General features: G+C 45.3%; 3 protein-coding genes across 3 annotated transcripts; all 3 read right to left on the reverse strand.

Annotated features, from left to right (window-relative positions):
- Positions 1-1,526: 1,526 nt before the first annotated feature.
- Positions 1,527-2,994, reverse strand: KY384_002194 (uncharacterized protein; the record flags this gene model as incomplete). Its single annotated transcript, XM_044810720.1, has 2 exons — positions 1,527-2,483; positions 2,548-2,994. 2 exons carry the CDS (start codon positions 2,992-2,994, stop codon positions 1,527-1,529), a joined length of 1,404 nt encoding a protein of 467 aa, XP_044672694.1.
- A 1,581-nt stretch (positions 2,995-4,575) lies between these two features.
- KY384_002195 (uncharacterized protein) lies at positions 4,576-5,865 on the reverse strand (the record flags this gene model as incomplete). Its single annotated transcript, XM_044810721.1, has 5 exons — positions 4,576-5,105; positions 5,168-5,207; positions 5,269-5,284; positions 5,350-5,474; positions 5,851-5,865. The coding sequence occupies 5 exons, from the start codon at positions 5,863-5,865 to the stop codon at positions 4,576-4,578; spliced, it is 726 nt and encodes a 241-aa protein (XP_044672695.1).
- Positions 5,866-8,304: 2,439 nt separating this feature from the next.
- Positions 8,305-11,260, reverse strand: KY384_002196 (uncharacterized protein; the record flags this gene model as incomplete). Its single annotated transcript, XM_044810722.1, has 3 exons — positions 8,305-9,248; positions 9,663-10,014; positions 10,067-11,260. 3 exons carry the CDS (start codon positions 11,258-11,260, stop codon positions 8,305-8,307), a joined length of 2,490 nt encoding a protein of 829 aa, XP_044672696.1.
- Between the last annotated feature and the right edge of the window lie 173 nt (positions 11,261-11,433).

Raw genomic sequence — 11,433 nt, forward strand, 5'->3', positions numbered from 1 at the left:
AATTACTTATATTCTTAGTTTATTTAATTTAAGTTTATTAAAAGTCTAGGCTAAAAGAATTAAATATAAAATAAAAGTAAAATTAAAAGTTTTCTAAAAACTTATATAATAAGATATTTATATAAAAGTAATAGCTTTTTAATTAATATATATATTAAATTATTATTTATAAGTTATAAAAGTAATAAATTTCTTTAAAAGTATTAATAGTAAAACTATTAATTAATTTATAATAAAAAGAGGGGCTAAAGCTAATAGTAATTTATATTTAGTTAGCTTTTTATTAACTATTTAATATTTAATATTTAATTATAATAATAATATTAAAAAATATATATAAATAATAATTTAAAAGTCTCTTTTAATAGTTTATAGTCTCCTTACTTACTAATTACCTAAAATATACTAAGTTTTAGTAATAGGAGGTTTACTAGTAATAAAGATAATATATTTTAAAAACTATAATATAAAAAAAGAAAAAATTCTTTAAAAAAAAAGAAAAACTTAATAATAAAAATAAAAGAAAAAAAATTTAATAATTTTTAAAATTAATATTATAAAATAATATTATTAAGTTTAATATTTTTATTATTAAATATATCTAAAAATATATATATTTAAAGTTTAGAACTAATAAGCCTTATATTAAATAAATAGTATTAAAAATAAAAATTAAGTTTTTTTTATTTATTAAATAGTTATTAAGAGTTGCGCTACTATATCCTATCTATAAGTTATAAATATACCTATACTTTCTATATACCTCTATATAGTATTTAGTGTCTAGAGTGCCTTAAAAATATCTATAAATATATTTATTATTTTAAAAAATAAAGTTTTTAATTAATTTAATATAATTTAAAACTATTAATTTTTTAATTTATAGTCTTTATATTTTTTTTATAATAGTATTCTTTTTTCAATTATTTTAAATATAATATTTTTTATAACTTAATTAATAAATAAAATTATTTAATATAAATTAAATATTAAATTACCTATATTTAAGATATATTATATTAATATTTTTAAATATAGTAAAAGTCTTAAAGATAATAATTAGGTTTTTAAAGAACAATAATATAGTAATAATATAAGAAGGCGCCTTATATAAATTTTCTGGGGGGCGCAATTCTAAATGCCAAGAATTTGCAAGATTATCAAACCCGTTGCCTACCAAAATGTTATTCCGCCAGCTCGAAAATGTGAAGCGATAGTTTTACCATTTTGCAGGTTGATGCAGGGTATGACTTCGTGCGCAACCCGCGCAATCCTAGAAGGCCAGTTCACCAAACGAGGAATCAAATTTCGTCGAGCAACCCATATGAGCAAGTAAAGTATCGTTCTCGTTCAGGAGTAGCAGAGGTACGCTATGCCACGGATCAAGGAAAGAAGCGCAGATGTGAAAAAACACCGACTTCCTTTTGTATTCATATTATGACATTCTTCAGCCTCTTCAATCCGAAAGACAACATAGAAAGCCAGTCTCTGACGGGACGGCCAAACTACAAGGTCGGGAAAATTATTCAGGGCGCAGTCAATTGCGCATCTGCCACGTAATGCCCACGGCCTGCGCAGAGGAAACCCCCTTCGACCCGCTTCCACGAGTACCCATTGGCGCACTTCCCAACCAGGTTGAGCGCCGCGACAACTTTGGTGTTTTCGGCTGTCGTACCGACGGGGATCTTCATCGCGTCCTTGGCTGTTTCCTTCGCCTCCTCGACCTGTTTCTTCTTCGCTTCCTCCTCTACTTTCATCCTCGCCGCCTTCTCCTCGGCTTCCTTCTTCTGGGCTGCTGCCTCCTCGGCCTTCTTCTTTGCCTCCGCTTCCTCCTCCGCTTTCTTCTTGGCGGCTTCCTCGGCCGCTTTCTTCTCTGCGGCTGCTTGTTCAGCTTTCTGTCGCGCGGCTGCTTCTTCGGCTGCTTTTTTCGCTGCGGCTTCCTCGGCTGCTTGTTTTTCAGCGGCGGCTTTGGCCGCCTTTTCCTTCGCGGCGGCTTCTTCTCCCGCCATCTTCTTCGCTAAGGCTTCCCCAGTGGCCTTCCGAGCGGCAGCTTCTTCCACCTTTTTCTTCGCCGCGGCTTCTTCTTCCGTCTTCTTCTGAGCAGCAGCTTCGTCGACCGCCTTCTGTTGTGCAGCTTGCTCGACTGCGGCCTTCTCAGCGGCTTGCTCCGCCGCCTTCTTCTTCGCCGCGGCTTCCCCCACGGCCTTTTGAGCGGCGGCTTCTTCCACCTTCTTCTGGGCAGCCACTTCTTCGTCCTTCTTCTTTTGAGCAGCAGCTTCACCGGCCGCCTTTTGTTGTTTAGCTTGCTCGACTGCGGCATTCTTAGCGGCGTCCCCAGCCGCCTTCTTTAGAAGAGCACATTCCTCGGCATGCTTTTGCTGAGCAGCTTGCTCACCTGCCGCAAGGTTGGTGGATTTCACCGCTGCTACCAGTCCGGCTGCGAGGTCGATTAGGATATCGGCTCCAGGGTACGTGGGGTCGGGCTAAAGGGGCCAAAACGTCAGGTGAAACTACCTTTAATAATGTATACCAGGTTAAGGAAATTACCTGAGACTCATTCCCGGGGCCAGCTCCAATGGCCTTCGTTTGCCCTATGCTGGTAAGAGCCCCTTGGCTGGGATCAGACTTTCCAACCGCCCCGGTGGCTCCATCCACACCCACGAGTCGCAATGTTTCCTCGAGATCGTACAGAAACTTAGATAGGAGGCCCTCAGCAGTCTTGATAGCGAGAACACGCAGGGCGCCGCTCAGTCGAGCCCGAGAGATATGGCACAAACGTCCTTTGACAAAGGTATCCTCGATTTCCTGTCTTTTTGCGTCCAGCTGGGGAGTCCCGATGGCGGTGGCAAAGAGCAGAGAGAACTCATCCAAGATTGTGCTGGAGGTAACTAGAGGGGTTACCACGCTCAGCGAGACGGGGATCCGGAGGCCGAAGTTGACGGTACTGCTATTGAAGTGGTGATAGTCCACCTTGGCGATATCTACTTGAGACATAGTGATATGAGTAAAGAATTGTGCGTGATGATAGATCAGCGAATGAACTCGACAAAGAAAGCCGCCAGTTTAAATAGATTTCTTACTCTGTGGGTTTTTTCGCGTTGATAAGACGTCAGGAACGCCGAGTTCGTACGAGTATATGCAATTAGTCCCGAGAGCTTTCTCCATCTACACGGCAAAAGATCATTATGCAATGTATTCAGGTTCCCATTGATAGAACTCAGGAACGCCGAGTTCGTGCGAGTATATGCATGCAACTAGTCCCGAGAACTTTCTTCATCTGCGGGGCAAAAGCTCCTTATGCAACGTGTACAGGGTCACATCGAGGTGTGCGTCATCTCGTTCAGATGAAGATCGACGCGTCGGAACACCTAGCAGATGCAGCGATTCCAACCAGAACAGCTTCGTTGGACCAGCAAGGCTTGGGAACGTTTCAGCTGATTAGTATGGTGATTCAATAGATTGTTTCTTCTGGGCGACGCCAGAGCCTTTAAGATTTGGCAAATTGAAACTCTGCCTTCCAGATTCTTGATCTCACTCGCCCTCTATATAAGCGACAGAGAAGCCAATGAATTGTGGATACGCCCTGCTTCACGAAACATGAATAGAGCGCATGTGACATAATCGACGCACGACGGCCTGGCATACCTGCAACCAGATACGTCCGTTTGTGGGGTAAGTCACCTTTTGACTCCCTCATTATGGCTCGGTCATTTTTGAAGCCCTTGGAGCATCGACGGCAGTGATAATGCGGGGTCAGTGGGCTCGAGATCTCTCATACCCCCGACATCTGTCGTGATAGGATTGCAACTTACATCCGAAGTGGCGAAGGCATTTCGCTTGCTCGCTTTCGGCTATGGCACTCTGGATGATGCTTCCGCCTGTTCGTCTGAGTATCATGCCTCCTTCCCCTCGTCAATTTCATGGAGTTTTTCGGGGCAGAGGATGGAGACTCTATCGTCGAGTTCTCGTGGCCTATGACGCTCCTATCTAGGAAGGTGACGGCGCAAGGCTGGTACCACGCTAGTCTCATCATTAGCCGTGGAGGGTCTTATGAGAAAGCGTTGGTTGAGATGGCCGAAGTCCCTCGCTGATTAAGGCGATATCTCCGAAATAGCGAAAGTTCGGCGCGGAAGAAACCCTTGTCCCGTTAGCGTCGTATCTAACCTCATAGGGAGCCTGTAGACGCTAACGGACTTTTGCCAACAGCACACTAGGGGTTGGCATTATTAAATAAGCGCCAGGTTTCGCGGTCAGCGAGACCGCGAAACCTTCAAGTACCGCCGTGAGCATAGCTGTATGGAAGTCCACTTTTTGCACTTCGATATGCTTCGTCATGCTCTGATCGAACGTCTTGGCAAACCTGAGCCTAGGATCAGCTCACAATTTCAGATTGAGCCAGTTCCAAAGCAGCTTACCACGTATCCTGTCTGAAAAGATAGCCAAAGACCTGGGTAAGGTAATTCTTCGCGCAGACTGCCCTTCGGCCGCGGCAGATAGTGCCTTCTTGTCAATTTGCTGCTCAACGATGCCCTCGCAAATCAAGGAGCTCCAGGCCTACCAGGATTGGACCATACCTCATAGCTCCTTCAACTTTTCTGTGCCATGGGTATCGAGGTTACTGGGAGGAAAGCCAACGAAGAAGGTCGTCTGATCATCGGACTCTTCGAGCACAAGCCTTTCCGGGAAATGCATCACAGAGAGCTTGTTGAACTGTTCCCTGTGTTTTGCTGGATGGCGCCCCCAGAGACTGCCAATTTGTTTTTTGAGTAGCGACTTCCCGTCGCCGGATTCAGGAGCACTTTCGCTGTCCTCATCCTCGTCAGTATCACGGCTTTCGCTGTTGTCTTCATCATACATGTCGGACGCCAATGCGTGCCCAGTCAAGTCAGTCATGCTTTCAGCGCTTTTCTTGAGCGCTCCCGGTTCCACTCGTACAAGATAGAAGCCTGTGGCAAAAAAATTATATTCTGTCTTGATGGCCAATTTGACAGCATGGACAGACTTCTCTCCACTGATTACTGCTAAAGCAAGGATGTATTCAGCGAGCTTGTTATCAGCCGGGCCGACAACAGAATCAATGTTGGGAAAGCCAAACCCGACATGAACTTCGACCACATTTCATTAGCATCATTTCAGGGTATGAACTTTCACAGAAGTTGGTGCATACCTGCAGTGGACGCATCGTTCATCAGAACAGGTGAGCCTGACTGGCCTTGAGTCAATAGTGTCAGTACATCGCTTATCCTCGCGAAATCGCCTGACAATTACCTTCGTACTCGTCGATCTCATAACTCAGCAGCTTGAAAAGTATGAGCTAGGCCAATTTCGGCGGAAGTCCACTTTTGATACATGAAATTTCCGCTGCCGAGATCGCCTGGATAACCGACCATACCTAGTTGCGTCTCGGTTTCCGCCGTTGGCGTACTGACACATTTGATGGGCTTAACCTCACTGACAGCTTTATTCAGCACGATCTGCATGGGAGTCAGGTTGGTATTCGGTAAAGTAGATGGACTGTCTAACTTACGAACGATACGTCGTGGATAGCGGCCTCGGCTTTGAGGGACTCAGCAGGTATTGCCACCCTGGTACTGTAACGGTAAGTAGATCCGGCTTTGTCAATTGACTCGGGTCCACTTTATCCAAAGTAGACTTTGATATAGTTCAAAACATGGCCACTTTCAACACCACAATGTCCAGCGGTGACAATGAGTGTTGGGCTAATAAGCCCACCAATTCGATATGCTCGTCCTTCGGAAGACCAACTTAGCTCATGAATAACTTGCAGATAGCTTAACGAACTTTAGATTCTTAAAAATGGTACAAAAATAAATAGAAGCCGAGATTTACATCCGTGTTTGCCATTTGGTTGGATGTCTGCCTCGGGGACCTTGACTCGGTGATCACTCTTCAGATTGAGGCTTTCAGTAAACTTGGCACGAGCTGGGCGCATAGCCTTCCTCTTCTCATTAGTAGAGGGGCTATCCAAATCCCAGCGCGCAACGATGGTCCTTTTTGAATCTTCATTCTTGTTGTCTCGATGCCATCATGTGGACTTTCGGGTTGCTTGCATCAATAGCGATTATAGTCTGGAGGGCGTCATTCTTCGTGGCAGCTTTGAGAGGCTTGGTCGATATCGCGGTTTCCATGTCATTGTGATGTTCTAGGCTGATCGGTGACGAAGGGACTTCTGTGCCTATTCATTGGCTTTGGAAACAACAGTCGGGAAAAATGCTGGAGCTATGTATGTTCACTCAGAAGCTCTTTGAATTCAGACATAGACAACCTTTTCTAGCCAGTTCTCGTAGAGTGAGACATGGCCCCTGAACCCCCACTTCGCTTGTTCGAGTCCTATCACCTACCTAACCTAGAACAAAGCTCGAACTTCTGAGTCAGACTGGAGCACCAGGTGCCTGATTAAATTAGTCTCGTCTTTCAGGCAGCTACCTCTTGGGTTAGACCCAAACTTCCCATCCCATCACGCCGTGTCATACATGTCATGTCGCATAGCTATGACAAACTTTGTTTTTCAAATCTTAACATCTACCTCAAAATTGATCGCGAGTTTCCAAGTGGGGCTGAAGTTCCGAGTGCCTGTTTTCACCAATCTCGTCTTCGAACCAGCTACCTCCGGACTAGTGCAAGACTCTCTTTCTGGTACCCCGTGATACATGGAGCATGCTGCATTACCGTGGTGGCCACTGCTCATCTAGAACATTCGAAGCAGCCGGATTTGTTAGCACTGTAGATGTGCCGTCACAGAATCTAGTACGCTATTAGATTTGTCGACGTCGCATCTGTGCCGATCTGCTTGATGTGCTGCCAACATTTCAGCTCAGGCACTTTGTGATAGCGGCAGGCACCATGTCCTCAGCTTGTCCTTTTTAAGCCACGGCGGCTAGCTAGGAGTGCCATACTGCAGCTCACTTACTTGCACAATACTAATCTGCGAATGCGTTGGAGCCTGTACAGACCGTTACACCGACGCTTCTTGTCAATCTCTTCGTACCTCCGATTGTAACAATCGAGTATGGGCCAATAGTCTGTGATCGAGAGAGGTTCAGATTGTGTGGCGAGCTATGGTTAAACAGGCAAATTTCGACAACGTAGCAACCATCGGCTGTGCGAAGCTATCCAAGATAGTACTTCCAGCAAAAGAAAAGCTAAGAATACTGCAGGAGGGAACAAGCAATAGCATAGCTACTGGCCTCTTCAAATTAGCCAGCAGGGAGACCTGGACTGGCTCACAGACGCGCCCACTGAAGGTCAGTCTGCCCTCGCAATCTTGCGCTGCTTTCCAAACCTCTTTGAACGACCAGCCATTACAGGGAGCGGTTCATTAAAGACTCGAATTGGAAGCTTTGGTATATGAACTTCGAAGTGATAACGCAGGCATCATACTCTTCATCGCCATTCTAATGGCTTGTAATAGTCGCCGTTAGTATATCGAGACCTACTGGCTATGCACCAAGACCTTACTAAGTGTCACACCTGATTGACCAAGTGTTCAATTTGGTCAATTAGCCTACCCTATTGATCAATTAGGTAGTTTGGTGAGTCAGACAGCTGATTGACTAATCAGATATCTTGTTCATCAAACTCATGCTGCTTTTGATAGAGCAGGGGTAATTATGGGCAATCTAACCTATCTAGGTATATTCTAAAAATTAACGTCAATATATTAGAACCTTTGTATAGTGTTTTCTTGACCTAGGCAACTTTTTAGAAAGCTTGCTTTACACCTCGCTGACCCCCTAATTTAGCGATTAGCACTATACAGATTAAGCTACTATAAAGCAGCACGATCTATATAGTCAATTGGACGGTACTTAATCAAACAAGCTAATTTTTGGCCAAGGGACTGCGTAGTTGATCAACAAGACACTATTGGTCAACGAGGTGAAAGGAATTGACCAATTGGGCTATTTGGTCAATCAGGTGTGACACTAAGAAAGTCGCTCGAAACAAGCATTGCGATAGGCTGAAGTTAGCATCAATCTCACCCTGATCCAGGTTCTTTTTCAACAAGAGGTATCATCGCTCATCTAGTTCACATCGCGTTTTGAAGGGGTATTCGGCCTATCGGCGTCCACATTCTTACCCTAGGTGGCGTCTCGGTGAGCGCCGATGCCATGGATGGCCATAATACTGAGCGTTCATGATCAGCTGTATGTAAGAAAGGAAGAGCGGGAATCTACCTCTTCCATGATCTTCTTCACCCAGCCTCTCATCCTTCTGACCTTGCACTCTCAATTCGTTCGGCTAACTTTATGACCGCTACAGATAACAGGTAGTCAGTGGCATTTAAATCAGTAGCTGTGGCATACACCCACATCCATCTAGCCCTGTCGGCACCATTCCATTACGCCTAACAGTAAAAACCCAGACCTCAGATCTCTCCTCCAAGCTCACCTTTCCTCCGCCAGCCCTCACGTCAGCAAGACCCAAAAGATTCCCGTCCTGCCGTGTTCCGAGCTCGAGCTTGAGCTCGTTCTCTTCATTTTTGAAACCTCGAATTTTCACCGACGCGGCCGTCGTCCAGCCCGCAGTCTTTTCTTCCGCATTCACCCACTTGATAGCCAATCGGACTGACTTACCGTCTTTACTTTGGAAGCAGAGCACGTCCCCTCGCCTTTTGTGTCTAGATTTCCATCCAAGTGGCAAGGAGAGTCCGTGGCGCGGCGTGTGCCTGATCTCGGTGGTGGAGAAGAGGGCGAGGAGGTTCCAGCCGGTGAGAAAATTTAGGAATTGGTGGAGGGTTGTGTGGCTTGATGGCCTGATTTCCTGCTCATGCACTTGGGCCTGTGCTGGACCTGTGTCAGGTCCCCTGTCGTGGTTGACCAGATCTAGGTCTGCTTGGAAATGAAGAGAGAAGCCTTTTCGACGTTCGCATAAGCCTACGTCGAAGAATTTGGCGGTGTCTTCGGGTCGTTCGTATGCGGAGTCATAATTTGACCGATAGTGAGGCATCCAGACGGGGTTGATCGTGAATTTGATATGACTCCGATTGTTCTCTAGCGCCCAACCAATATCGGTATTGGGAGGTACGAAGACCGATTCCCTTCTCCAAAACTGCGTCTCTCTTAGGGGATAGAGCAGTGATATTATTTGAGATCGCCCGCTGCCATTCTCAGTATCCCAGTCGAGATCATGAATGGTGAGGACTTTGTGGCCTGGAATTTGCAATTTATGTATCGAAGATTGCTCTAATGGCTCGCGGGAAATGAGCTTGCTGAGATCTCGAGCATCTGGCTCTTGTCAGCATTGGTCTCCTCAGACTAGTCGATAAAGATGTAAAGGACCTCTTTCATCGACAAGCTCGACTTCCATCCGAAGATTCGTTTTGAGGGGGCTACTGTAATGAACCTATTCATGGATGAGCAATACGTAGTACTAGCGGTACTATCCATTGATTGTAGCAATATACCTTTCTGAACATCGAGCGGCGATCTGGATCATGGATTCAATTAGTTTCTGTTTCATGCTCTTCTCGGTTGAGACCTTTGTAACGCACCGGTTATCCTCTCTACGTCCTGATCGCAATCGGACCATTCGAGCACCACGTTGTTTGCATTACACTGCACTTGAACAAAATAGGCTGGCAACCCTAATTCAGATACCATAAGCACTGCCCTCTCGAGTTTTGAAGGAAATATACGCACATTGTTCTTGAAGTGAATTAGATCCAATAAACAGCACGCGAGTTGTTTGCCAGGGTGCGTTGGAGACACGTTCTTGAATTTCAACTGTACCTTCATTTGGGTCCACAGAGTAGTTGTACTCACCGTATCGGGGCGGGTCGGAGGATTTAAGATCTTGTTTTCGCCTTCCAATCTTGAACGATTTTATAGACCTGGGATCCGAATAACCCATCGGTTTCCGTGGATTCGGTGGGGCACAGGGGGTTCGGGGTCTGAGGACAGTTTCCAAACAGCAGCTGCCGATGAATTTTGTGCCGCGAACTTCTTTTAAGAGCTGTTGAGCGGTTTTCCGCTGACTACGGTCCTCATGGAGCTAGTTATCTAAATCAGCGATGAACTGGGGATGACCTCGACTTTATTCTTACCATATTTGCGATTGAATCATCTAGAATCACCGATCGAACAATACTGTCACGTTTTCGAAGCATTTCTAGCCACGGCTTGATATTGGAAAGCGATGATGCATACGTCCAGGGTTCATTGAAATCACTAATGGCATTTGGTGCAATTTCTCTAGCCATATGGCTAAGGGTCTCACCTCGAAGAACAGTATGGATCTCAAGAAATATACACCCCAACGAGAAGATATCCACTTTACTGTTGTGTGTCAAACCGAGATCATCCAGAACCTCCGGTGCTTTGTATTTTCGTGTCCCGGCTTGGCCACCTTCTGTCGACTCCTTTCGGTCAGATGGTTCGAAATCATACGCACTACCAAAGTCGCAAATTAGAACACGACCGTCATGTATAAGAATGTTCTTCGTCTTCAAGTCACGATGTCTTATTTTCAAATCATCGTGAAGATAACGCACTGATTCGAGCAAACATCCAAATGCTTTGGTCAATGCTTTACGTGAAGCATCATGTGCGCTGTTATGTAGTTCATTTCTATCCGTGTAGCCACTCAGTACTCCTTGCAAAGTCGACTCAGCAACAGGCGACATCACAATGCAGAAGGAGGTTTCATCTGTGAAGCTTGCATGAAATTTGATCATATGGTAATGTCTGCATCTCAAGAGATTGTGGAGTTCCGTCTCGAACTCCCCGACAGTACTCCTGCGCGGCGAATTGCCACCGACTTTTCTTGGGGCTGGTTTGTTCATGAGCTTCAGCGCGAACAATTCAGAAGATTTATTGTCCTGGGTGGCATCGTGTCGCAATCTTCCGGCCTGGACTTTCCCGAAGCGGCCAGTTCCAAGTACCTTAGTATAATCGAATATTGAGGTTATATCGAAGGCTTGGATATGCGGTGGGTCTCTTCCCTCGAGCCTCAATTGGTGGGGGATCGATCGTAGTGTAAGTGCGGTCTCGTCGATATGCTTCGTCTGGGCCTCTAGAAAATCATTGACATAGTCCCAAGGATTACTCGGGTCGGTGCTGTCTTCAGGTAACTGGTCCTTGTGATACGGAAGCAGGTAATCATTCCAGTGGAAATCGGATCGCGAGTTATCGATGTCAAGCAGTACAAGCTTGCCAATAGTGCTTAGAATCTCATACGTCCTCGGACAAGACGCTGAGGACGAGGAAGTCGATGCTGATATTTGACTGGGCTCAGGCATGTGGGGTGGATGTTCGGGATTCACAGTCTTGGAAGCACAAACATAAATGAATTGCAGCAGCGGAAAGCGCAGAAGTTAGGCAGCCGCGAACATTGGGCAGTGGGCAGGGATCAGACTGGTTTCAGCCTCGTATATTTCTCCCTATATTTGCATTCAATATGCCACACTTTACG

The sequence above is a fragment of the Bacidia gigantensis genome (genome assembly GCF_019456465.1).
Source record: "Bacidia gigantensis strain McMullin 20006 chromosome Unknown contig_134, whole genome shotgun sequence".
NCBI classification, from domain to species: Eukaryota; Fungi; Ascomycota; class Lecanoromycetes; order Lecanorales; family Ramalinaceae; genus Bacidia; species Bacidia gigantensis.